The following is a 26,976-nucleotide window of genomic DNA, read 5'->3' on the forward strand; positions in this document are numbered from 1 at the left end:
TGAATTTCGGAGGGAGTACTAAATCTGGGACCAAACTCAGATCTTTAGCGTCAATCCCGTAAGGTTAATCAGCATTCTCCATTGCTCTAAGTTTTTCCTCCAACCACCTGTACCGATCTTCAAGTTATTTTGGCAGTTCCACTCTTGCATTTTCTATTTCTACCATTTCGTCTAGATCAGGAACTACATGATTGGTTGGATTGCTCCCCGGATTAGAACCTGAGCCCGTCGAAAAGTTTATCGATGCAGAAGTACTGGTCTGATACTGTTGGGGTCTGATTGTAACAGGTGCCCTTTGTGGGTACGTCTCTGGTTGTACTTGAGTGTTTATCAGGTTAAAACCGAGGGGATAAATAGGATCCTCATTATCATCCCCTAAGTTGACTGCAGTGTTCTTCCCTTTTTCACGTTCTCCAGTCAGTAACTATGCCAATTGGCTCATCATATTTCTTTGAGATTCGAGTATCTAATCCCTCATCTCCTGTTGTACTTTCACTAACTGTTCTTGCAGTTGCTCTTGTAACTGGTCCTGCATCTCTTTTTGAAACTGTTCCAATCTTTGGTCCATTTCTTTGGTTTTGGCACGAGTACTATAACGATGTTCAGTTGGTTGAATCTTGTTGGTTTTGAGATTAATTGAAATAATTTCATTTAATTAGGCTCTTTTGTGAAATTTAATGCATATGATGCAATATAATGCAAATGCATGAAATGAATGCAAAAAGAGGCATTAATTCTGATTCAATTTTTTTAGAACAACTTTACTAGAAAACAAATTTCTTTACATAAAACGGATTACATATACAGTCTTGCCCTAATACTTAAAGCGAATACATCGATCATTTTCTTCATATCTGGATGTTAAGATCAAATCTCGTGAATTTTCCAATGGATGCCTCTACTAACTCCTTTCTGCTTGATCTGGACTGCGACCCATTACTCACTCAGCCTCGTGATGCTTGTTAGCTTCTTTAGGGAAATCGGGACGTTAACTGCTCTCGAATTTTTTTTTTCTCTTGAATCCTCGAGCAACGAAGCAAAGTCATGTACTCCTCCGTCAGACTATCACCCTTCTCTTGTTGTGTTACCCTTATCTCGTTGTGCTTACTCGGACCATATTCGGACGGCTGCATTATCCTCCACTTTATCAAAAAATCTATTTTTCATGATAAACTCTCTATTTAGCAACTGAATGTGAATCAACACCTATTTTCTATGATTAACTATGACAGCCCAATTTCAGTGAAATTAGAATAGTGGTTTCGGGACCATAAATCCGAGTCTGAAAAATGAAATTATTTAAATTTCATAAAATGATAGGTATTATGATAGGAATATTGCATGAAAATTTTTATCAAAAAATTTTATCAATTATGTATTTAATTGCAAAGAGGACTAAATTGAATAAAAATATCAAAGTTGAGTTCTAGTAGTTATAAGGATTAAATAGCTATAGAATTAAAACTGAGAAGTCCTTATATGGCAATTAGACCATCGATGAAAAATATGTAGATATTTTTAATGAGTCATCCACAGAAAAATTAAAAACGGTTAAGAATTAAAATGGAAATTTAATTGAATAAAGTATGATAAATGATTACACAAAATTAAACCCATTTTATATCATCTTCTTCTTCATAAAATACATGGAAACCCTAGGAGAGAGAAAGGAAACTTTTCAAGCTTGAATTGGTAAGTTCTATGTCTTGTTTTTAGTAATTTTTATATTTTTGAGATCGGAAAAGCTTAATTTCTTTCTTTGGGTGATTAAATTGAAAGAAAACCAAAGTTTAGAAAATTACCCATGGATGATTATGCTGTAAATTGAAAGTTTTTGATAGAAAATGAAAGATTATTGATAGATAAACCACTTTTACAAAGTGATTTTTAGTGAAAACATGTGTAGGGACTAAATTGCAAAGTAGTGAAATTCTTGGAAAAATTATAAAATTTATGAAATACATGTGCTGTAAAAGTTATATTGGAATTTTGAATAAGCTTGGAATAATGAGCAAATTACATGAATCTCAATTTCTGAGCCTAGGGACGAAATTAGAATTAATTAAAAGTTTAGAGGTAAAATGATACTTTTGCCTAAAATGTGAAATGAGCTTAATTGAATGTAAAAATCATAGAATTGATGATTAAATTTATTTATATAGATCCAGAAGTGTTGAACAAAGAAAAATATCGAGGGAAAGAAAAAGTCTCGGATTAGTAAATACGATCAATTGTCAAGATAAGTTCGTATAACTAAATTAAGCATATAGATGTGTTGAATTGATTGTTGAATTATGTACATCATGATTTGTAATTGGTATGTACAAGTAATAAACCAATAATGATTTGTAATTTACATGTAAATGATGAAATCTTACAAGATTCCGTTTGAATATTAATTTCTGATTGGACAGGTGATTGCCGTTTATACGAGATCCTGCATATGTTACAGTAAAGGTTGTTCCGAAAGGATAATCTTTTGATCTTATTATGAAAAGGAAACGTATCCCGAAAGGGTGATACTTGAAAATGACTTATGTACCCAAGTGGTACAACTTGAAAAGGTTATGTGCACCTTGTGTGTACACTTGAAAAGGTTAGGTATACGTTGTGTATACCATATGAAAAGGAAAGGTATACTTTGTGTGTACCACTTGGAAAGGAATGTAGACCTCAAGTGTAAAACTGGAAAAGGAAAGGTCCATTGGAAATTCAATAATTCAGCGGTAACGACGTACATAGTGATATAAAGAGAAATGGTATGATGAGCTCATCTGTGTATTTTAATATTTTTGAAACTAATCAATTGGTTGAATGATTGTGTATAGGCCTTATTTGCTAATTGAATAAGTTAATGGACATATTACTTAATGTATGAATTACTTGATGAACATAAAGGGTAAGTGTATTTTGGTTATATGAACTTACTAAGCATTAATGCTTACTAGGTTTATTTTCCCTGTTTTATAGATGTCACATCCAGTAAGTTAGGACACAACACCTCGAATTCTCGAGAATAAGCTTTTATATTTAAAACTCATGTATTTGATTCTAAAAGGATATTCCACTATTTAGGTTAAATGAGGGAAAATCTAAACTCAGTACGTTAGGGCACACCTTCTCAAATTTTCAAATGCAGAACATTGCCTAAAAAAAATTCCTTTTTTATGTATCGCGCAAAAGTAACGTAACACTTAAATTTTAATTTATTCGGGTATGGTGTAAAACAGACGAGCATGTTTGAATGCAATACCTAGTACAAATATTGGCATGACATAAAATAATGGATAACAAGTGAATACATCAATAGAACGAAAATATTATGCTAGTAAATGATGATAATAGACTACGATGATAGAATAAATAAAAATAACAATTCAATGATAATAATAACATTAATTATAATAATAACTATCATAATATTAATATAAATAATAATAAGAAGAAGAAAAGCAATATATGTAGTAAAGAGAACGAAAATAATCTAATTTTTTTTAAATATATATAAAGGGTAATAAATAGATAGATGAATAAATAATAAAATAATAATAATAGATAATAAAATGTTAATAATAATAAAAGTATAAATAAAATAAATAACGAAAGAAAGTAAAAATTGAAAAGAAATAAAAGAACGATAAACAAATCAATACAAGAATTAAAATAAAATATAAACGAGTAATATATATATTAATAAATAAATGAACAAACGAATAAGTAAAATAAAGGAATAATGAATATATATAAACGAATAAATGAATAAATAAACGAACAAAAAAAGGGCTTAATTGACATTAAAATAAAATTAAAAGGTATAAATTGCAAAAAATAAAAAATAGGCTGATAAGGACAATAATATAATGCGCTGAAACTAGCAAGGATTAAATGGGAAAATATCCCTGATCCTTACACACTGCGTTTCAACTAGCAAGGCCACGGATTAAATTAAAAATGAAATAAATTAAAGGGGCAAGTTTAAAAAGGAATTAGGACCAAACTAAAAGGCACATAAAGGAACAAGGACTAAATGAGAAATTATCTCTGTCCCCCAAAACGCACAGCTTTAGTAAAGACTAAAATGAAATAAAAGCAAAATTATCGAGCAAAATTAAAAGGAAAGAAAACAAAAAGGATCTAATTGAAACGGGCAGAAAAAAGCAGAAGGGCCGAATGAGCAAATACCCTTTCTGCTTAAAAACGTGCGAATCCTCAATCCGAAGCGGGTCAGGTCTCGGGTCCCTTCTCCTAAACGACACCGTTTGGCATTTTAAAGGGGTTGAGCAAAACGATGCATTTTGCCACCCTATCTAAGTCACATTTTTTTTAAAAAAAATCATTTCCTCCCTTTCTCAAAAAAAAAAAACAAAAAGCTCTCCTCCCCTTCTCTCAAACTCTCCCCTTTCGGCCTAGCTCCGATCATGGACAGCCATCTACCGCCATCAACCGCCGCCCACGGTGGCCGGAGCCCAAAAGGTAACTTTTTCTCTTTTTTTTTATATTACTGATATATATAATAGTTTTAAAAAAGAAAATATAAAAATATAAGTATAAGAAAAAATAAAGGAAAAAAAATAAAAGGATGATAACCTTCTAATATTCGAATCAATCTCCTCTGTTTTTTTCTTTCAAAAAACTACCCCTTTTACATTGGTCTTTCGTGCTTTTATAGCCGAAAGTGTCACAAATATAATATGTTTTTGCTTTTCTTTGTTATTGTTTCCTTTGCTATTTTTCTGCTGCTTTTGGTTTTCTTTCGCAGGTCTGCTAGGAGTCAACGAGGGCTACTTTGGATATTCTGGTGTAAGAGCCACAGACGAGCCAGGGGTGGTCAGGCCTCGGGCGTTGAAGTGCTGGCGAGGCACGTGGGGAGCGGCGCAAGATTACTAGGATTTCTGACCCTTTTTTTCTTTTGCCAAAAATGTTCAATTTTTGGGCCATTTTGGCCTTGTTTTAGTTTGGGTTAGATATGTTTCCATTTTGAGCTGTTTAGGGTTTGGTCTTGTTTAAAAAATTGGACTGTAATGGACTGTTTAATGTCTATTGGGCTCGGGTTAAAATTGGGCTCTACAAATATAATATAAAATATCTTTTTACTTAAATTATAAATAAATACATATTTATAATACAAGTGTATATATTATTACCATTACACATGTATAATTTTATCACCATACATTTGTTATTATTTTATTTATTTGTAATATAATAATGTTATAATATAATTTTATAAATTAATATACTATACTTTATAACTAAATAATATATTTATATACTTTTAAACATAATAAAAATCTAAGACTATCATGTTTGCCGCCTCATGTAATGCATTAGACATAATTGCCTATTTAGTCCCTTGTATTTTCTTTTGATCTTTAATTAAACTTTCACACATATTTCAATTTAGTCTTTTTTTTCTTAATTATTCTTAATTCTAGCTAATTCACCTAACTAAAACCTAATTAAACACACAACTAGCTTCGGAAATATTTTTAATAAATATTTATGAACCCGTTTCACTAAAATGAAGGCCCAATAATGTACTTTTCTGATGCCGTGAAATTTGAGTCATTACAGTTACAATCGAAATTCTCACATTTTGGTGTCAAGGCTAAGCTTCATATTGGTAACAGGCTAAGAACATTTAGGAAGGAGTGGTCAATTGTACATGTCATGATATATAGCAAGCAAACCAATGGCTTTGGATGGGATAGAACAAGGAAAGTGGTGACAACAGAGCAAACGGTCTGGAATGAATTCCTTAAGGTGAATTTATAAATTATGATTATATATGAAATTTGTGTTTATATTTGAACACATTTAATAATTTTTATATGAATATGTATGCAGAGTCATAAGAATGTAACCCATTCAAGAATAGGACATTGCCATATTTTGAAAATTTTAGTGTGATATATGGTAAATACCATGCCATTGGAAATGATGCCCAAACAACAAATGACATAATTGAAGAGCTAGAAGAAAATTTGATGATAATGGTGGAACAAAGAACAATGCAAATGATTGGTGTAGGAGAAGATGGCATGATTGGAACTGAAAATGTTGAGTATATGAAATGATTTTGAAGACAATGGCCAGTCAAGGTCCACATCTCTTAGCAAAGGCCAAATTAGAAGGGTTGAAAAAGCTAGAAAGAGTAAAATAGGCTTGAATTCTAATGATGGAGTTGATTTTTTAAGAATTGCTAAAGTGTTGGGAAGCAAAATGGTTGAAGCTGCAAAGGAATTGACAAAGAGAATAGGGACAAAACACTTAATTACTTAGAAGTCTATGTAGTTGTGAGATGAGTTGATGAAAATAACAGGACTATCCAAAGCTAAAAAACTTACTACTTCAAGGAAGATTCCTAATAATCCAATCAATATGGTTATTTCCTTCACTATCCCAATTGAATAGAAGGAGATATGACTAACAAGATTGCTAGCAGAAGGAAATTAGTGATATGATATTTCAAATATATGCACGTGACTTTTGTTGTATTTTGACTTTAGTCTATTGATGATAGATGGTGTGTAATGACATTTTAAAAGGTGAATATGCTATAGAATGATGAAAGTAATAATAGACATGTAAATATGCTATGAACTAAGTATCCCATAATTTATGTAAAATGCACTAACTTTTTAGATTGTGTATGAGACTAATATTATCTTATTAATTAGTTGCGTTGTGTTGATTGAACGCGTTTTTGTTTTTGTTTTTGTTTTTATTTTATATGGTTTTAATATATTAGTCATATGTTATCATTTTGACTCTTTTCGATTTCATATTTTTTGTTTATATTTATATATATATATTTAATTGCGATTAACGTGGCAGTTGCTTTAATATTATAATTGTGGGTTCATGAAATTTGTACCGAGATTTGATTGAAAAATCAATAAATTTATTAAAATAATATAATTTCAATGGTTTAATAAAGAAAATATTTATAAGTAAACAACTTGGTCATATCACACATTATAATATATTATTTTAATAAAAATTAAAAAATATAAAATATTATTAAAATTTATGAAATACATAAAAAGGTAAGATTGTAGATTCATAAATAATACTGATGTTTTACGGCAAACATAATATAACAATAGCAATAAATATCATTATTCTCAACAACCCGACTCCTTGATATTATAATATCTATATTTCATTTATCTTTTTGAAACTTGTGTGCTATCTTTTGGGGGGGAATGAAAGAGCATTAAACAGAAGACTGAAACAGTTAATAATCAGCGATGCCAAGTCGCAAAATGTTGTGAGCTCCCTCCACTGGTTCAGGAAATAGCAGCAAATTCATGTCAGTCGATGATGCGGCCTTCGCTAGATAGTCTGTTATACGATTATTGTCTCTTAGAGACATGTCTCAAATGTACACTTCTCTTTTACATTAATCATGCTAAACCGGATATACATCAGATATACAAAATTTTTTATTTATATTAAACTTAAAATTTGATATTTTTTTCAATTTGGTTCTTAAACTTAGATTCCATTAAAATATGATAATATGTTGCTTCGAGATAGTGCTACTTCATCATCTAAATTGTTTTTAAAAAATTATATAAAACCTAAAAAAATTTGGATATTATTAAAAAAAATTAATTTTTTTTTAAAAATAGTTTCAAGGACCAGATCGAAAAATCTATTAAGTTTTGAGACTAATATGAAGAAAAAATTAAGGAACTAAAGTAGAAAAAGCAGCCAAATTCAGACACTAAACATTGCTTTATCCCTATTTTAAAATAAAATTTCAAGATATTTAAGACATGGAAGGAAATGAAGATTCTTATAAATTTGATTGGTTGTACTTTATTCACGTTTTTAATGCTTTTAAATATTTTTGGGTTATATTTTATATTAATTTTTGTAGGTTAAAATATGCTCTAAATTTATATACTCTTCGTACATTTGAAATTTATTTCTTCTATTTTTAGATTTTAAAATTTAGGTCCAAGTTTTATAACACCGTTAAAATCTTCTAAGTAACTTTGCTAATGTGACATTTTAAAATGAAAAAAATATTCACTTAGTAACCATATAACAAAAAAAATATTAAAATGAACTTGAATTTAATAAAAAAATTTCAATCTTGTAAATAATTACACTTACAATTTAAAAAGAAATTAAGGGACTAAATTCTACATTTGTAAAAAAAAAAAAAAAAGAAGCATATTTTAAACATTACACATTTTCTTTAAATTAGGTTTTGATTGTAATTAGAGTAGTTAGAGAAACTTGATTTCTTTTCTCTCAAGGGATTGACTATGTAAGTCTCACTTTCAAATTAACCAATCCAATACATAATTAACAAAGTCATCATAATAATTAAATTAAGAGGTAAAATAAATATTAAAAAGAAAAAATTAAAAAAACACACGTCAACTACTTAATGGAGTCTCTTGCACTCCTACTTAATGCTCTTTTTATGATTACTAAATGAAAGTAGCAGGTGTGGACTGAAGGGAAGGCTCCGTAAACTATAATTATATAATATTTAATTAAAGCCTACCATCATTTAGAGATGAAATTGTATAAAACTATAATTTAAGGTATTTTTTTCATTATAAAGTTATAGTTTTATGTAATCCTTTTAAACTACTTATATTATTATTTGCATAGTACTAAAAATATTATTTTAATATTTATATTTATATTTTTATACTAATTTTAAACTAATTATAATTATAATAATAAATTTAATGATTGAATTATACATATGGAAGCCTGAAATGCAGTATATAGTTATCTACAGTAACAAAAAGAAATATTCAAAACCCAAGACACTCAAAGACTTAAATTTAAAAAGAAAAAAGAAAAAACATCTATGAGATAATGTCCTGCATGAGTGAGTCGTCGAAATAGAGATCAGACCAGTAGGGAGAGGCGGCGCCACCATTGTAGCTTGAAGCACTGCTTGCATCTCCCGGAACATTGCTAACCGATGCATCGGCGGCGCCCGCCGTTGCCGGAGGGGACGTTCGGGAACTTTGAAGAGGACACGATGCTGCTACTGAGTGATCGATTAGGTTATCTCCTTGGCTGACGATAAAGTTGGAGCAATGGCCCATCTCATCACTGTTGGATGAAGTTTTCTTCTCATTATTCAACGATGTTTGGAGACCGAAAGGGACTTGTTCTTGTGGTTGATAGTGGAGCAGTTGAGAGGTTTCGTTGTTTCCAACTGAAAACTGGGTTGAATTTAATAAGTTGAAACCTTCCATGTCTTCTGCTCCAATGGTGGTGGCGCCACCATAGTTGTCGTTGGACGCCATTGAAGCCGTCGAAGATTGGAGAAGAAATTGCAGGTATTGAAGCTTAGCCAACTGAGCAGCCTCAGCCTGCAATGGATTCTCCAAAAGGTCTCTAAGGCTAGCGAGGACCATCAAGTGAGGCAAGCTCGAAAAGATATCAGTTCTTGGTTGATGGGTCATTGGATCAATCCCCATTTGAATCAGCTTTTTCTTCAAATGAGTGTTCCAAAAGTTCTTGATTTCATTATCTGTGCGCCCTGGCAGATGTGTAGCAATGGCTGACCACCTTTCACCATTAAAAACCAAAATAAGAACTCAAACAAATTACAGAGAAAATCAAAGCTGATATATAACCCTAAACCATATATATATGCAGTTTTAAAATTACTTGTTCCCAAGAATGGAATGCAAATGCAGGATGGTTTGTTCTTCATCTTGAGAAAACTTGCCCCTCTTGATATCAGGCCTTAAGTAATTTGTCCACCTTAACCTACAACTCTTCCCACATCGGTTGAGACCTGCAATAGCGCATTTTAACAACCCTATTATATATCTATTCAAAGAAAGGAAACCGTGAATGGTTACCATTAGGGTTAACTTAAAATTATAAATTATTACCTGCAAGCTTAGGCAAAGCTCTCCAGCTGCCATGGCCGTGGTTCTTTATGTACTGAACCAGCTTTTGATCTTCTTCGGGAGTCCATGGACCTTTCTTCAGACCATCTTCATCACAACAAGGAGATCTTCCCATGATTTTTTTTTTATCCTTTATTTCTTCTTTATTTGGTTTTCCAAATTGATTGATTGCTTGCTTTGCCTCTTTTACCACCATAACTCCTGAGGTATGCTATTTATACAGATTCTTTTACTTCTCAATTTCATCTTTAATTAGTATTAAAAAAAGCTATATTACAATAAGTTATGCAATGCATCATGTTAATAATTTATATGTGTTTTTAACAGTTTTTAATGAAAGATTTATAGATTGGATCCGAATTTAACGAGTTTTTAATTTATATTACAAATTTAGGCCTTTAAATTTTTTAAAATTTTTTAAATTAGTAAAGGTAAAATTACACTTCGCCCCCTAAAATTATAAAAATTCGATTTAATCATTTAAAAATTATAAAAAAAATAGACTATAAAAAATTAAAATTTCATTCGGCCCCCTTAAAAATTTGTTTTGGCTTCGGCTGATGATTTAGATGACCAGAAAGAAAAATGATAGACAAGCAAAATTTTTTTTTTTTTGAAAATTTTTAATATAGAAGCATCTAATATAAACATTATGTAAAATAAAAATTTTCATAAGTTTATAATCAAACTGATTTTTTTAATATAATAAAATTGAATATAAAAATCGTATTTTATTAATTAAAAAAACTACAGTTTAACCGAATTAAAAGTGAATTGATACATAATTTATATTTAAGTCTTCAATTTCAATTTCTTGAGAACCTTTTATCACTTAATTTTGATTAATTTTGCAAGAATAGAAATTATTTTTGAAAAATGTATAAATTTTCAATATATATATTAAATGACCCGGTGAAAATTTTAAAAAATTATAAAAGATAAAATAATTGGTCGTTTTTCACAAAGAAAATTAAAATACGATTTCGTGAAAACGTGGACGTGGGAAATTGGTCAAAGAGGAAAGCATTCCATGCACGCAAAGGGAAGGAAGAAGAATATTGTTTCGTCATACATTTTTGTTGTGTGTTGCAACTTTTGCATGGCTTCAAAATTCTATAACGTCGGAGTATTATTTATTTTAGATTTCATGATGAATAATTAAAAGTAATTAACAAATCTACGTACCAGATTCAACATATATATATATGATTAATTTACACAAGAAATATTCGATTAAATCACAACTTGATTGATATAGACATTGTTGTCAATGCAGGAGGAAATGGGTTCGAGTGCGTTAAAACACATTATTCTCTTATTTATGGGTTAGGAAAGATGGACTATAAGTAGTTATAAGTATTGTGTTAAAAAGAGTAAATATGATCGAAACCTATAATTCTCAATTAGGATAGTTGCTGAATAGATGCAATGTAACAAATCATTATTAATAAAATTATCCAAAAAAAAAGTAAAAGAAAAAAAAGTGAAAATTAAAATAATTATTCATCAAGATAGCTATCTAATTTTCTTATATAGAAAAGACAATTGAGGATATTTTCACGCGGGGACTACACATAGTTAGAGGAGAAGTTGGTGCAGCAAACTCCCCAAATCAACACCAGTTCTTTTTTTTTTTTTCTTTCTGTAAATATAAGAACGATGGTATTACTTGGATTCTTTTTTTTTTATTTAATTATTTGTGTTCCATATTTACATCCGAATATGAATATGTAAAAATAAATCTTAATTATTTTTTGAAAGAATTCTTATTGGAAAAAAATAAACAGATCAAATTATATTTAAAATATTTTATCGTGATTTAATCCGACTCAATTTATAAATACTTTTAATTCGAACTGATATTCATACTCTAAACACATCCATCACTTTGTTGAAGAAAGAAAAGCAAACAACCAAAATTGTATTTTTGCTCTTGTAATCATTCAATCAATGGTGGGGATTTTTTTATATGAACATTGCAGAATTCCACTAAAACCTCTAAAAGTATTGAGTCTCAGATGTGAACTCAATCTACCCACTACTAAATTCTTTTCATTTCTTATAATATTTATACTTAGACATTCGTACCCACAAAAATATTAATCTTACAAATATTTAAATTTTTTATAAATATATTCGCATCCAATTTTTATATTCAAATTCAAATAATATAATTTACACAAGCAATGAATTAAAATTCTGGAGAGCAAATTAGGCAAAGAAATTAAGAAATGGGAAATAAGAAGTGGTATTAGTTATTGATGAATTAATTTCTTACTTGTGCAAGATTGGGAACTTACCTTGTATCATAAGCTATATTAGCTCTTTCAAACCTAAACTCTTCTTTCATTTGTCAATGTAGTTAGTGTCTATGTCAATTGCCAACAGCTCCCACACTGAGACAGACCTCTTTCTTAATTTTCTTGCCATAAAAATTTCCCTTTCTTCCTTAACAATCTCTAATCAATTTTTCTTTTTACAGATTTAGATAAATTGAATTCAAAATATTATAATTACCCTATCCAATAGGTTCAAAATCATTAGATATTGGTTCTCTAAATCCACATTATTTTGTAAATAACATATCTAAATATATTTTATTCTTAAAATAAATATTAGTAACAACCTATTAATTTAATAACAAAAATATTATGTTGTAAGCATAAAAATTTAGATTCGATTCTACTTAACACGTTCCCTGCCCTCAATAATAAAAAATTTCAAAATAATATTATTTAATTTGGATTCAAAATTAAATAACAATAATTTTAATTATCATAATTAATTATATAGTAACACCATTTAGATTTGGTACTTCAACCCAGGTTCCTTTGTCGGGTGGACCAGAGACTGTGATTTGAATAAATAAAGCAGTGTGTCATATGACAAAAACCTTTAAATTTTTTTTTTCAGTTTTAAAACTTTCAATTGTCAGTTAAACAAACTGATTTGCTTCTTTCATCAGGTTTCCAACCAATGCATCTAAATATCCTCGTTGGCCAACACATCGTTACAACTGCTTACGAGCCCGGCCGACGGCCTGATTTTCGAGTCTGAGTTTTGTTTATTTTAACTCAGTTCGATAGCTTATTTTACATGTTAATAAATTATTTAAATTTAAATTAAAAATATTTTTTATTATTTACGTTTTTTTTTTTTGGTTTTAAGTAAAAAGTTTTCTAGAACTCCACCATTCTTCCTTAAAAGAATATTTAAAAATTTGTAGAAATTTTTTTTATATAATTAAGACAACATAAAACGCAACAGTGAATAAGTTTACAAGATGACTATATAAAAAAACAAAAACAAATCAAAAAGACCCGAAATAAAACAAGAGAGCTCCCAAGCACTCTCTTCAATTGCAAATCAATGCTCAAAACAATAGGCAACATCAATTCAAGATGTTCTCACCAAGCACACCACCATTAGCCAACTTATCCGTAAATTCATTGGCTTCCCTATTGTTGCGAGCACTATCCCACATATAATCAAGGTTTCTAAAAATAAGAATGAAGTCTAAAACACCTTTCAGATGACAAGATGTTAAAACAGATAAATTAGATTAAATATTGATGCTATTAATTCAATTAATTAGACCAAGGAAATTAAACTTTTAATGATGATTTGCAACATACTAATAATATCTATACCAAATAAACTTTCAATTTCCGATTTAAGCTACTAATCAGATTTTTTTTATATATAAAATTTTTTAATTTTCCTTTGTTTTATGTTACAAATATTTAAATCCCACAATAGCAATTAGCCTCTCTGTAATCCACTTTCGTAAGTTTCACAACAAAGCGTGACGAAGATGGCTTGTGGACTAAGCCTTGTGGGGATGGGATGGGAACAGTTGGAAACCCATTTCATAAAACTCGTGTTTAAGTCCCTAATGGATCACCTAATGTAGACCATTTCAATTTTTTGAAGATATAACAAGAAATCTTGCCTCGCTTTTAAGTTAAAGCCTATGAGAAATACCCAGATTCCATAAATTTAATATTAGATTTTTAAATCTCTGTTTTAAGCACACTTTTTATAAGATAATATTCCATAAATTTAATATTGACAATCTTGCTAATTCATTCTAAAATGGAAACAATATTATTATATAATCCAAAATATGAGGGAAAGCAGGAATTTGGTGATATAATTTCCAACATTTTCTCTGGAGATTACATACTCAAGCAGATGAGACAAGCCAACTACTGCCAATTTTGGCTCAACTAGTGCACGATAAATTATAAGGATTTTAAATATGTTGTGAAAAATATCAAGGAAATTTGTATATCATGTGAAGCAATGAGTTGGTTTGGTTTATGCTTAACTAGGACTAAAATATGCAGGCCAGTAGTTTGGAGTTTCTATATGCTTTATTTGGATTTAGATGTGAATATCAAATATATATATATTGATACAAATATGTTTAATTTTATGTATTTAAAAGATCTTTGAAGAAATATTTATACCATGTGGATGACAGAGGAAAATATAGGCAGGAAGAAGATGATGATGTGGATAATTCTCAAAAAATATATTGTGTAGCCGCTGAGTTAGAAACAGGTGTGGCATTGGAAGACAATATTAGTAATGATATTAATGACAGAGGAAGTTCTTTAAAAGGTTGGGTCGAGGATAATTTATGGGCTCAAGGAGGGTAGCGGTAAGAGTAGGTGAAGAATTGGAAAATGTTGGGAGATTTGGCGTTGAATTCTCGATAGATAATGGAGTTAACCATAGTTTGGAGGAATTGGTAAAACCAACGTTGGTCTTATTGAAGTTGATGATTTTAATTTTATGGGTTGTGTGGGTGATGCGAGAATGAAATGTTTGGTTTTAAACGACGCACCTGGGCTTGATGTTATTGAAGGTGATAAGCCCGGCAGGAAGTACAATGAGCCGAGACTGTGGTCAAAATATTGATGTTTAGGGTTTTTTTTTTTGGGCGGGGGGGGGGGTGGGGTTTAAGGCTTTCTCTGTTCATTGAAGTTTTGACTCTGGCTGTAGTCAAGGTTTTGTTTGACTTGGTTGATAATGTTGGAAGAGTTTGGGCATATACAATCGAGAAAAGAAGACGTTCCTGTCTTGATTGATTGGGGAACAAATATCTAAATCTTTTTTTCCTGCCATATCTGGTTTTTTGTTTATCTCCAACCGATTCTTTGTGGTAATTTTGGTTTTGGACTCGCACACCAACTGTTCGGGGTTTTATCTCAGAAAAAGCAACGTCTTTTATTTTATTACTTGATAATGAAGAGAAGATCCATAATAACGTTATCATCTTCAGCAATCCGGTGTCAAAAATCAGACTTCATGTTTGTTTCAGTAAGGCAAATATCAAATGGAGGAAAGAGATCAAAGAAGAAAATATACCACAGAGACTATCAACTTGACAAAGTAATGGATTTGCAGAAGAAACCATCTTTAATTCTTCAGCTAAAGTCCATTATCCAATCTCAAAATCATCAACGTCTTCTTCTTCGTGACCTCGAAAAGGAAGTTGGGTTTGTGGCAAAATGGAATTTCATGTCCATCATTGAGAAGTACCCTTCAATATTCCGTGTTGGTGGTGGCTGTGGAAAAGAATTCCCTTTTGTTACCCTAACTGGAAAAGCCGAAAAGGTTGCAAGAGAAGAGGGTGAAGCAAGGAATTTGATGGAACCCATTTTGGTTAAGAACCTCAGGAAGTTGTTAATGTTGTCTATTGATTGCAGGGTGCCATTGGAGAAGGTTGAATTCATTGGAAATGAACTTGGCTTGCCTCATGACTTCAAAAAGTCATTGATTTTCAAATATCCTGAATACTTTTCCATCAAAGTTATCAATGGTAGAGCTTATCTTAACTTGGAGAATTGGGATTCTTCACTGGCAGTGACTGCTCGTGAGGAGAGATTCGCACGTGAAAGGATGTTGCAATCAGCTGGTGGTCAAAATAAGGTTCGGATCACTAAAGATGGTAACTATCTTGGTCCATTCGCATTTAAAATGTGTTATGCTGCTGGTTTTAGACCGAATAAGAGTTATCTTGAGGAGCTTGGGAAGTGGCAGAAAATGGAATTCCCTTCTCCATACTTGAATGCAAGGAGATTTGAAGTTGCGGATCCAAAAACCCGAAAAAGAGTGGTGGCTGTGCTTCATGAACTCCTCAGTTTGACCATGGAGAAGAGGATGATATCTGCCAAACTGGACGCATTTCATTCAGAGTACCGATTACCGTCCAAGTTAGTGCTATGTTTGATAAAGCACCATGGTATATTTTACATTACAAATAAAGGTGCAAGGAGCACTGTATTTCTTAAAGAAGCATATGATGGTACAAATTTGGTAGATAAATGTCCTATCCTGATGTTTAATGATAAGTTTGTTGCACTTAGTGGTAGACATGTAACGTTATGAATTATAATTAGGTTGTTGCTTAACAGATGTGGGACAATACCACTTTGCAACCATGTTAATTTATGATGTCAATGCAGTTGACATAGGAGCTGATAATTGTAAAGTGTTTGATGTGGATAGTGAAAACCAGGTAAGGTGGAATTTTTTCTTAATCTTTCCTCATCGAGAATGGACTATGGATGGCACCATTTTCTGCTATGAGTTACTAGTTTTGCTTATTTGATAAAAACTGAAATCACTTACAAACGAAAGTAGAGGCAGAAACAGAGACAGCTTTCTGCACTTAAAAGCACTTCAGAATCGTAAACTTTTTAGTTCCAAATCCGACATTCGCAGGGCAACATAGCTTCAGCGGATTTTATAAGAGAATTCAGCAAGGTACTAGAATGAGAAAATGAATTATGGGGTTTTGGGTGGTTTAGGTACGCTGGGTCATGAGCTTGACTTGATCATTGGTGGGGTTAATTTTGGGTTGTTCTCGGCCAAATTTTGGGTAAAATCATTTAGCAAATAGATTTTATTTTTTTGTCAAAGTTCATTTTTCGGACATATATTGATACCTAAACTCTTTCATTTTACGGGTGGGTCTTCGGACCTAAACGGGTGATTTAGTCTAAGCATGATTCATCAGACACGTCACCCTCAGGCAGAGGGTGGTAGGGGAGCACACGTGGCACGTTACAGATTGGGAATACTATACTCGATCTCAGACAATGGCTGTGGCAACTACGCAGTTAATGCTTTTAAATAAAGTGATGAAACCGTTGAGGCGATGGGGCATTAAATCCGCTGCTATTTTTTTTCCTATTGGATACTTTCATGAATTTCAATCTTCTACCAAATTAGAACACCACTATTTCTCCATCCTTCCTCATTTTTCAGTGCCGCTATCTTCTTCGAATAATCAAATGGCGAGCGAAGGTGCCTTAAGGTCGGCTATAGTATGGCTATCGGTGATCATGGTTTTAGTTGGGTTATTCACGTTTTCTTTGAAGAAAATTATGGTAACTTACGCGTTTGGGATGCTCGGAATTAGTGGGATACTGTTGCCCGACTGGGATTTCTTCGATCGTGATTTTTCTCGCTGGCCTTATCCGGTTACTGCCGACGAAAGAGCTGCTCTTCAAGCTCGAAGATCTGGATTCAAAAGGTTATTCAATTTTTCATTTCTTTTTCTCATCTTCCACTTCATTTCATATATAATATTGGAAGTGGAACTAGGCCTTTCCAAGGCTTTAAATTCACTTCATATATGTGAATTCTCTACCCTCCATTAACGATCACTTCAAGGATCTGCGCCGGTTCGACCGGATACGCGGTAAATAAATATGTATGATCTGTATTCGAAGCACGTGCCAAGGTTTTGCGTGGGGTGTTCGAATATCTACTTGAAGTGAGTGGATAAAGAAATTAGAACTTTGTAGAAAAGAAAAATGATTAAACTATACAATATTGTAACTCAATTATAAAAATATATTATTTTAAAATAAAGAAGTTTGTAATTTAAGCATTCATATTATATAATTCAATCATTTTAGTCACTCCTGTTAAAATTACATTAAGTTGACATAGCAGCTAAAAAGATTGATATAATAACAAATATAGCCTCAACTTTTATATATTATATCAATTTAATCATACTTTTAAAAAATTAGCCCTCAAATTTTAAAAAAAAATTCTCAATTTGATCTTAATTTTTAAAAATTCAAAAAATATATAAAAATACATAAATATTTTCTAAAAAATATAATAATAAATTTTAATTTTATATTAATATATATTAATAAATTTAAATTTCATTATTAAAATTTTGAGAGCATTTGTAAATTTTTTAGGGTTAATTTTTTAAAATTATGATTAAATCAATATAATATATAAAAGTCAATAGCTAAACTTGTTATTATAATGATTTTTTTAACTATCATGTCAGCTTACCGTTAGTGATTTTAACGGGAATAACCAAACTATATAAAGTAGGTGCTTAAATTGTAATTTTTTTTAATTTTAATGCTTAAAATATTTTTTTTATAGTTGAGTGGCTATCTATGTAGTTTACCCAAAAATATTTTATACTTTTATAGAAAATAATGAAATTTCAACTCAGGGTCTATCTCTTTTTTTTTGGCGAAAATTAATTTTTGAAAAATAAATTAACTCTTTAATAAATTTGATATTTTGTTATCAATACGTGTATATAGAGAGAGAATTAAATAGGTAAAAAGTGAATTGCTCCATTTTTATTTTCACATAATGATGTGACAGATGAATTAATAAATAACACGAAATATAGTATGTCACGTATATCTTATGTTGACGTGGCACTTGTTTAAGTACATATTAAATGTGTTTTTTAAAATTTTGATGTATCATTATCAATGAAAGTAACTTTAATTTATTTTTAGAAATTTTTTATATGTAATAATCTAATTTACTAAAATTTGTATAAAGTTATTCACCCTTAACATATCAAATATAAATTATTATTGTTATTATTATTATTATGACTCGAAATTGACAATATTAACTATAAGGCGTGGTATGATGGCTACTCATATCATCCTTTAATCATGGGGTTAGTGGATTTGATCTCCATTCATGAGAATGGATCACATTTCATGATCAACCGTTTAGTTTTTCGATGAGCACCCACAACAAGAAAATTAGTTATTGTTGTCGACAATGAATACCTTGATAGAAAAGAAACTGATAATGTTATTTCAGGAACAATTTGTTAGACCGTATGGTTATTGTATTTATTATTTTACAATTATATAAAAATTTCTTATATTAATATTTTTGAAACATTAATATAATTATGTAATTTTCGTATTCGTTTCACGTTTTACATGATATTTTAATTATTTTTTTCATGCCCTCTAAATCTCTGTTTATGTGCAGGTACAGGATTTACCCAATGAGACTAATTATTTACACCACAATTTATAGCATTGGCCTTTACAAGTGGTGGATTTTCGTATCAAGTTAAATCAAGGAACTCTACAAATACTTCTTTTTAGTATTATTATTATTTTAGGTCATCATCATCATCATTATTTATTCAACAGAGTTTTTGGAGGAGTTAATTTCTCAGTTCATATTGTGTACAATTGTGACGATTGAGGACATAACAAATAAGTTGTGCAGGTGTATTGTTGTATGGATACCTTGGGTCTAGCTGCTGGACATGCAGGGACTATGATGTTTTTTGTGCCATTTACAGTCAAATTATTTTTTAAACTTCTTTTAAATGTTATCTATTATTTTAAAGATTTAGAGTTGTTTGTTATGATAAGTAATGGACAAATCATTTAAAATTGAAAAATAATTTTTAATTACTTATATATTTAACCAACAAAAACTTGTTTTTATACACTAGCAGCAATAAATTTATTTTAACTCGATGTTAGTAACCATTATTCGGAATAAGCTAGCGGTAAATAATATCTACAGTGAAATTAGACTCATTCAAGACTGGTGTTTTAAAGATTAGGAAGTGAAGTTCAACAGATAATGAGAGATAGTAATAGGGTGGCAGGTCGTATTGTGAAAGAAGCCCAAAATGAAATGAAACACTTAATTATTCACGAATAACTATCGGAAAGTGCGAGAAATTTATCAAATTATGACAGCCATTGTTTTACGTTCCCATTGTTTGATAACGACTAGTCCTGCTGTAATCTTAGCTTAAAACTTTATTATTAAAAAAGTTTATAAATTGCCCATATGTCACTTTTAATTGATTAATTAATTACTATATATGAGAGTATGTATCACCTGCTAATGTAGCAGTTGCAGCATTATTTCTAATATTAATTGTGATATTTAATAATGCCTTAAAAAATCAAAGCCTAATGACCTAAGGTCTAAAGTGGGCTAGAAATAATTCAGCCCAAACCTAGATTGGGCTTAAGAACTAGGGCTTAATTTCAACAACACCGAACATGTTAAATTACTATAACACCCTCTACGTACAAGGAGATATATTGGTCTTTCCACAGGAGAAAATCCAGGACTTTAGAAGGCTCTAATCTACCCAAGAATTCGAAAACAAAGCGAAAAGACTGAAGAAAAGGAAAAAGGTATGAGATTGTTAACTCACAACATGTTGTCATCGAACATCAAAGGGGTAACTAACGGTTTCCCTCTGAAGATCCAAGTGGAGAAAGTGGTGGAGAAGCAAGTCGAGATCAATCACGATTTCCTTAGGAACATATTTCCGAAGATCGACTGGAAAGCCTTCTCCGATGCTTCCAGAATCATGGGTTACGACGAGATGCCGGAGGAGCCGCCGGAGCCGTCGGTGTTGGAGTCGAACGTCGAGTTTTTGGGGAAGTTCCATCATGCCCTCTTGGAACTTCATCTCGAGGAAGGTGCGCTCCTTTGCCCCGAAACCGGTCGGAAGTTTCCTGTTAATAAGGGGATTCCGAATATGCTTTTACTTGAGGATGAGGTTTGAGGATATGGTTGGTGGTCGATACGGCTACGTTTTGGGCATTGGGGGTTGTTAATTAGGGTTTTAACACTTGTTTTTTATTTTTTGCCTTTGTATGGAGACGAATTGTGTTGATTCTAGTCTTTTGTATGGAATCAAATTAAGAATTGGTGAGATTAGTAGTAAAATTGAATCTGTGATTGATGATTCACTCAATATTAATGAAGTTTTGCGATTTTGAAAGGGGAAAAAATTATACATAGACGCGAATCGGAAGAATTTTGAAATACATCTATGCTTAAAATGAAAATTTTCGAACGAGTGGAAACCTATGTAAATTCGTTTGGCAATTTGATGATCTGGAAACAAACAACCGATTTTTTTTTCAAAAATCAAATGGATGCTTTTCGCAACTTCCGTATGTCAAAATGACTGAAAATTTTTTGAACTTATAAAGCAGAAGCTAGTTTGTTCAGTAATTAACAAAAGGAAGATACACCATCAGTAGTGAAAGGTATCAAACGCTTGCTTTGTAAAGAAACAGGAAATCAAAATACCGAAGACCACTTGAAGAATCAGCTCCGTCAGTCCACGCAGTTTGATTTTGTTGATCTTCAGTCGTTCCTTGACAAACGCCACCCTCAGATTTTCGATTTCTCTTATTATCTTCTCCTCCTCCAACGTCGAGTCATGAGATCAGAATTAACTTCGGATATCAGTTTTGAACCGTGTTAAAACACAAATTCGAGCAAAAAATTGGCGGGGGGCGGGGGATTTGTGAATTACCTCAGGTTCATCGTTGACGCGATTGACGGATGATTTGAGAGAAGAAAGTAGAAATGCAGCTTTGGCACATCGAATGGCAATCTGTAATTTTCGAGCTTCGTCTTGAAATTCCCCTTCGGTTCCTTCCATTCTCTATTTCTCTCTAAAATCAAAATGAATCGCTGGTTTTGGAATTTAAACGAATTTTTTACCGGTGCGGAGCAAGGGAGCGAAAACCTGGTGTTTTAAACCATCTTTTCGGGTGAACTACAAGTTAACAACTTACATTTCACTCACTGAAATTTCAAAAAGCACTGTATCATCACTATCGATTTATTACGTTAAGCATGATTTGTATTTCATCAAATTTAGTTTGAGCTGATTTAAGTTTCACTCTCAAAGATCTAATTATTCAGTTACACTCATTCAATTATCATGTTGAACTTGCATATTTGTGCTCGTGCTCGAGCATTAAATAAAAATTTTAAAAACTAGATAAAAATAAGGATAAATTATTAAAATAATTAATTTTATTTATCTCAGACTACATTTTAGTTATTTAAGTTATTATATTATAACATTTTAATCACTAAATTTTGAGCCGTTAAATGTTGTTAACTGTATAACAATAAGCTAACCTAAGACAGTAAATCATCATTTCAAACAAAAAATTTAAATTAATTTATATAATTAATCATTATATATATTTTTTATTTTGAGCCATTTAATTTTTATTTTATTTTATTTTACTTCTCCCTCTATTTTCCTCCCTTCTACATTTCTTTTAACATAATTTTTTTATATTTTCATTATATATATTCTTTTAATTTTCTTTTTATTTTATTTTATTTTACTTCTCCCTCTATTTTCCTCCCTTCTACATTTCTTTTAACATAATTTTTTTATATTTTTATTTGAAATGATAATTTAACGTGCCACGCCAGTATCTAAAATATTACAATATAATAACATATATTTTAAACATAAGTGACTAAAATATAACCTAAAACAAATAAAAATGACTATTTTGATATTTTACCCTAAACATAAATGCAACTAAAATTAAAAGCTCTCTTAAACATACGTATTACTCAAGTACTAAAATACTCAATAAAACAACCAACTAAATTCAAAATGTCAAAAAAAAAAAAACACTAATTTCAAGCATTTTTATGCCGTACACACACAGTTGCAAGCACAAGCGTAAAGTGTCTCTATTACGACTTTTGTCCTAATTGTATTTAAAGCTTAGCGCGGTCAATTACTCACACCAACAATATAATGATAATCAATGTAGCAAAAAGAGCAATAAAATTAAATCTGCAACAGCCCAAGACCTTTACTAAATCGGGACTGAAAAACAGACTATAGACAAACAATGCAATTAGCAACGGTCCATAGCTCAATTTGACATGTTATAACCTAACATAATTACCAAAACCCATTGAAAAAAAATGTCAAATAATATAATCACACCCCCATTGAAGAGATAACCGAAAAACACCCGGAAACAACAGCAAACTGACAGGGTTAGACCTAAGTTAAACCAAAGCAATGCTGCTTTCACCACCTGGGGGCTTGCGAACACCACCAAAGTAGTCTCGAGACTCAACCTTTCCATCAGCGAAGATGTTGCTGCCGCTTATCTCCTGCATTTTCGCCATACTAAGTGGCTTCTCGGCAGAACCTGGCGGAACATCACCCTTAAATATGTCATTACCCGAAAGCTCAGCCAATTTCTGATTAGGAATTTTCTTTGCTGTCTTAACCCTGGCCTCATCGCTCGACTAGAAAATGACATCCAAGTTCATAAATCAGTTAGACTTTTCCGAGTTTATTGATGCAAATCGAACTAAATGGCAAAACTTAAGTACTTAACGATTGCAAAAGGCAATGCAGTCCCCGTATAAGCAAAAACTGAATGACAGAAATGTAATTCGCCTATTAATTAAACTTTCTGCTATATGATATATAACTAGCTTAGGTGCAATCAGTTGCATTGAGTACAATTCGCTCTAGCATTGTCAAAACTCAGTAAGGACTAAGGAGTTTTAAGATGTACTTACATTATGTGTATGAGATTCTCCCAAGTCGAAACTGTCCTTCAATGCCAATGCACGTATGGTTGTTGGCCTCGGCAAAATTTCAGGTGGGGGTGCAAAGATGTCGTGTCCGCTAAGCTCCTTGCACTTTGCATCTGAGAGCTGCTTCTTCAACTTTGAATCTTCGCTTTCTAGCGTTCCACTTAACTCACGCTGCTTTGCCACCTCAGGAAGAGTAGTTGGCTTCTTAGGAGAAATAGTCTCTTCCTCAGCAAAAGAAATGTGACTAATTCCAGCTAGTGCTTGCTGACAATGCCGAACATCAAAACATTTAACTAAAATGTTAGTTGACACGAATATAGCATGTTCTAATAGATTACAGTATATCATCATAATAGAATTAGAAAACGAAAGAATTGAATGGATACCTGGTACATTCGTAATCCTGTCTTGTTGTTTGAAGCAGGATTGGCACTGCCTGGTTCGGACTCATCATTTTCTACATTGGCTGCAAAAATACCACTACCAGTCATCTCCTTCATTTTATATCCAGAAGGAGGTTTCCTGGAAACATCACCACATTTTGCAGAGATAATTAGATGAGCAGCAAGAAGAAGATACAAAATTCATCAAGTCATATATTCATTTTCTCATTCTAGTGCCTTCCTGAATTCTCTTATAAAATCCGCTGAAGCTATGTTACCCTGTGAATGTCGGATTTGGAGGTCCTTTGGTCATATCTCATATAACAATGGAGCAATGAACAATTGAGACAGGAAGAACGAAAGAATCAAAACTCGAATTTGAACAGAGTTCTACTTGGAATTTCAACAAACAAACGAATCTTAAATAACGGATCCTCGCAAAGCATTATGCAATTACGAGCAGTAAGAAATTTTATCCAATCCAGGAAGACATGATCGATTCAATACGATAGAAATAGTTACAGTTGGAACAGTTAGATCTCCAACGGTTGATACGGTTAGATCAGAACGGAGATCCGATGGATCACGAATTAATGATTGATAAATAGCAGCTAATAAGGAAAGAAGTCGCGAATAATTGAACGGATCAAACATGAAAATTTTAATTTAAGCGCAGATTTGAATTCAATTTTTTTCTCTTTTTATTTTAAATTTCTCAAAACTGTATTTGACGGATTATATTTATAAAAACAATCGAAGAGCTGAAAAATTTTCAAATAAAGCAGATCTCACCGTTTGTTTAAGCTTTCAAATTCTTCATCAGTTACTTGACCTCCAAACACCACTTTTCTGATCCCATCCGACGGCTGCCATTAATAAAAAAAATCAATAAAAAATAACACAAATTCACCAGCACAATGAAGAAGAAGAAGTACCTGGTGAGGTCGGACGGAGCGAGCGGCGGAGGTGTCGGGGTCCGGCTGAGGAGTCTCAGACCAAGTGAGCAGATCTGCTGTAGAAGTATGTGGCTTCCTAACTGGAGTGCTCCTCTCCATTTTTTTCCCTCCCACTCTCAAAACTACACGCAAAGAAAAAAATGGAAATGCTTTCAATTTAATCAAACAAAAGCCTTTGGGTTCCTCTATTCTTACTCCTCCTCTGCAACAACAGCAAAAGGAGGGCAGTAGGGTACTGTTTGTAGAGCTGTGAAAGAGTGAAGAGGAAGTATGAAAACAGGATCTGAGAGATAGAGAAAGGTAGAAAGTGACGACACCTGTCGAAACACTTGAAAATCTCTTGATCTGGAACTTTCTTTTTGTGCCTTTTGCTTTGAAATTCGATCTCACCCTTTCCCTTTTCGTTTAAATTTTCATGGATTTTCATAAATGTATATATACGTTTGAATTTTTTTAAATAATAATAAAAAGAAAAGGTAGAGTAGCTGCTACTCTGCTGATTTTTGAATCTTGTACCGCCTTCCTCTCCATCAAGTATCTAAATTTGAAATTCCAATAATTCTAGTATTGTATAGATTAGTTTGTAGTATTTTAAAATATTTTATGAGCCAATATATATGGTACATTGCAGTGTTTTTTTTATTTTGTAAGTAATTTATATAAAAAAAGTTATAAAACCCTAATAAATTTTGATAGGAATTGATCATTCGTACTATTCAGTGTTCTTTCATCTATTTTATATCTCCACAATTAAACTTTATCTTCATACACGATGTTTGCAATAAAATTTGGATATTCATTTTCTTTTTTCAAGAAGGAAATTTAGATTAAAAAATTTGCTCATATCTTTTTTATTTAAATGCTTGTTTATATTATTAAGAAAATTGCTTACATGAGTATCCTAACTTATTATGTAATATCCCTACCCGTATTCATTGTCGAAATAGGGTACGAGATATTACAGGAGTTTACAAATTAAATTTTTTTTAACTCAATATAACCCCTCTATAGATATCTAACATTCCCTGCAATTTTAAACCAAAAGCAATCCACTTCAACTAATCCAATTCAACATATTTTCAAGATAGATTAACGCATATAGATGCACGCATATTTATAAAATAACATCATCACATACCAAAATCAGGTTTGTTAACCATACCAATGACTAACTTTACATTCATTTCATGTTAACATTTACTTTATTAGCTTATACATGCCATTGATTTCCAAAATAAAGTTTCTTGATATACCAAAATCTTGAAGTTGATAGTGTGATGTGTCTCCGACCAAATCCGACCTTCGAGCTCTTAACACTACAAAACAGGGAAAAAGGAAATAGGGTTAGCACTTTGTGTTTAGTAAGCTCATGTAACAAGAATTATACTTACATAATATTTTGAATATGCAATAAACATTCAAATATCCATTCAATGCATTATTACCCTAACATGCAGAAACTCAACATTCAAGTTAGTACAATAATTTCCATGTGTCAATAATATATATACCATGATTAATGACTCATCAATACCATGATTTCCATTCCCTTATTATTTTTTTTCATATTTATCCCATTGAATTTCTCGAAAATTTCGATGGATTTTCAGAGGTAGGCTTTTAGTGTACATTTCCGGGTCCGTCAATTCATATTCATGTGTGCACATTTCCATTTCAGAGAGCACACTCCCGCGAACCTCATCCTTACAGCGGGATTACTAGTCCAGGCTAAATCCCCTGTAATATAAACTCATAGAGTATTGTTGGGATTACCAGTCCAGGCTAAATCCCTGCAACGACAATTACTCTAATGAGCTTGGATCTGAATTACCAGTCCAGGCTAAATTCAGACCCTAATTCAGATTACCCGTCCGGGCTAAATCCATTTTCTACATATTCTTCGGGAGGGCTATATCAGAATAGGATCACCCGTCTGGGCTAGATCCTTTTTACCGTCAATTCCTTTTCAGAGATCCATCGAATTTTTCTTTCATTCAACCGAGATTTCTTCCCCTTTTATCAAATATATCAATGTTTCATCAATTTTCATAC

The 26,976-nt window shown here is 31.6% G+C and overlaps 5 protein-coding genes across 6 annotated transcripts; 3 read left to right on the plus strand and 2 right to left on the minus strand.

Moving 5' to 3' along the window:
- Positions 1-8,688: 8,688 nt before the first annotated feature.
- On the minus strand, positions 8,689-10,243 carry LOC107944586 (transcription factor MYB93). The gene is made up of 3 exons (XM_016878395.2): positions 9,888-10,243; positions 9,658-9,787; positions 8,689-9,555 (listed from the first exon to the last, which is right to left on the minus strand). The coding sequence occupies exons 1-3, from the start codon at positions 10,099-10,101 to the stop codon at positions 8,841-8,843; spliced, it is 1,059 nt and encodes a 352-aa protein (XP_016733884.2). The 5' UTR covers positions 10,102-10,243; the 3' UTR covers positions 8,689-8,840.
- Positions 10,244-14,393: 4,150 nt separating this feature from the next.
- On the plus strand, positions 14,394-16,304 carry LOC107944585 (protein WHAT'S THIS FACTOR 1 homolog, chloroplastic). The gene has a single exon (XM_016878394.2). The coding sequence runs from the start codon at positions 15,159-15,161 to the stop codon at positions 16,302-16,304; it is 1,146 nt and encodes a 381-aa protein (XP_016733883.1). The 5' UTR covers positions 14,394-15,158.
- LOC121229038 (signal peptidase complex-like protein DTM1) lies at positions 16,275-20,910 on the plus strand. Its single transcript, XM_041112169.1, has 2 exons — positions 16,275-17,454; positions 19,203-20,910. The coding sequence occupies exons 1-2, from the start codon at positions 17,018-17,020 to the stop codon at positions 19,288-19,290; spliced, it is 525 nt and encodes a 174-aa protein (XP_040968103.1). The 5' UTR covers positions 16,275-17,017; the 3' UTR covers positions 19,291-20,910.
- Positions 20,407-20,760, plus strand: LOC121228905 (multifunctional methyltransferase subunit TRM112 homolog A). The gene has a single exon (XM_041111927.1). The coding sequence runs from the start codon at positions 20,407-20,409 to the stop codon at positions 20,758-20,760; it is 354 nt and encodes a 117-aa protein (XP_040967861.1).
- A 1,885-nt stretch (positions 20,911-22,795) lies between the features above and the next one.
- LOC121229039 (uncharacterized) lies at positions 22,796-25,628 on the minus strand. 2 transcript variants are annotated; one of them, XM_041112171.1, is made up of 6 exons: positions 25,242-25,628; positions 24,904-25,046; positions 24,761-24,834; positions 23,972-24,107; positions 23,568-23,849; positions 22,796-23,288 (listed from the first exon to the last, which is right to left on the minus strand). In XM_041112171.1, exons 2-6 carry the CDS (start codon positions 25,021-25,023, stop codon positions 23,043-23,045), a joined length of 858 nt encoding a protein of 285 aa, XP_040968105.1. In that variant the 5' UTR covers positions 25,024-25,046; positions 25,242-25,628; the 3' UTR covers positions 22,796-23,042. The 2 variants fall into 2 exon arrangements, with proteins under 2 accessions (XP_040968105.1, XP_040968104.1); XM_041112170.1 differs by having other exon boundaries at positions 24,904-25,507.
- Positions 25,629-26,976: the final 1,348 nt, after the last annotated feature.

The sequence above is a fragment of the Gossypium hirsutum genome, chromosome A05 (assembly GCF_007990345.1).
Source record: "Gossypium hirsutum isolate 1008001.06 chromosome A05, Gossypium_hirsutum_v2.1, whole genome shotgun sequence".
NCBI classification, from domain to species: Eukaryota; Viridiplantae; Streptophyta; class Magnoliopsida; order Malvales; family Malvaceae; genus Gossypium; species Gossypium hirsutum.

Bases quoted from the DNA above. Each gene is read 5' to 3' on its own strand.
- LOC121229039 (XM_041112171.1), bottom strand. From the start codon at position 25,023: ATGGAGAGGAGCACTCCAGTTAGGAAGCCACATACTTCTACAGCAGAT. The intron at 24,835-24,903 runs GTACTTCTTCTT...TATTAATGGCAG, and splicing joins GCTCCGTCCGACCTCACCAG to CCGTCGGATGGGATCAGAAA. The intron at 24,108-24,760 runs GTGAGATCTGCT...TGATGTTTCCAG, and splicing joins TTTGAAAGCTTAAACAAACG to GAAACCTCCTTCTGGATATA.
- LOC107944586 (XM_016878395.2), bottom strand. From the start codon at position 10,101: ATGGTGGTAAAAGAGGCAAAGCAAGCAATCAATCAATTTGGAAAACCA. The intron at 9,788-9,887 runs GTAATAATTTAT...GCGCTATTGCAG, and splicing joins AGCTTTGCCTAAGCTTGCAG to GTCTCAACCGATGTGGGAAG. The intron at 9,556-9,657 runs GTAATTTTAAAA...TAATGGTGAAAG, and splicing joins CATTCCATTCTTGGGAACAA to GTGGTCAGCCATTGCTACAC.
- LOC107944585 (XM_016878394.2), top strand. From the start codon at position 15,159: ATGAAGAGAAGATCCATAATAACGTTATCATCTTCAGCAATCCGGTGT.
- LOC121228905 (XM_041111927.1), top strand. From the start codon at position 20,407: ATGTTGTCATCGAACATCAAAGGGGTAACTAACGGTTTCCCTCTGAAG.
- LOC121229038 (XM_041112169.1), top strand. From the start codon at position 17,018: ATGGCTGTGGCAACTACGCAGTTAATGCTTTTAAATAAAGTGATGAAA. The intron at 17,455-19,202 runs GTTATTCAATTT...GTTTATGTGCAG, and splicing joins CGAAGATCTGGATTCAAAAG to GTACAGGATTTACCCAATGA.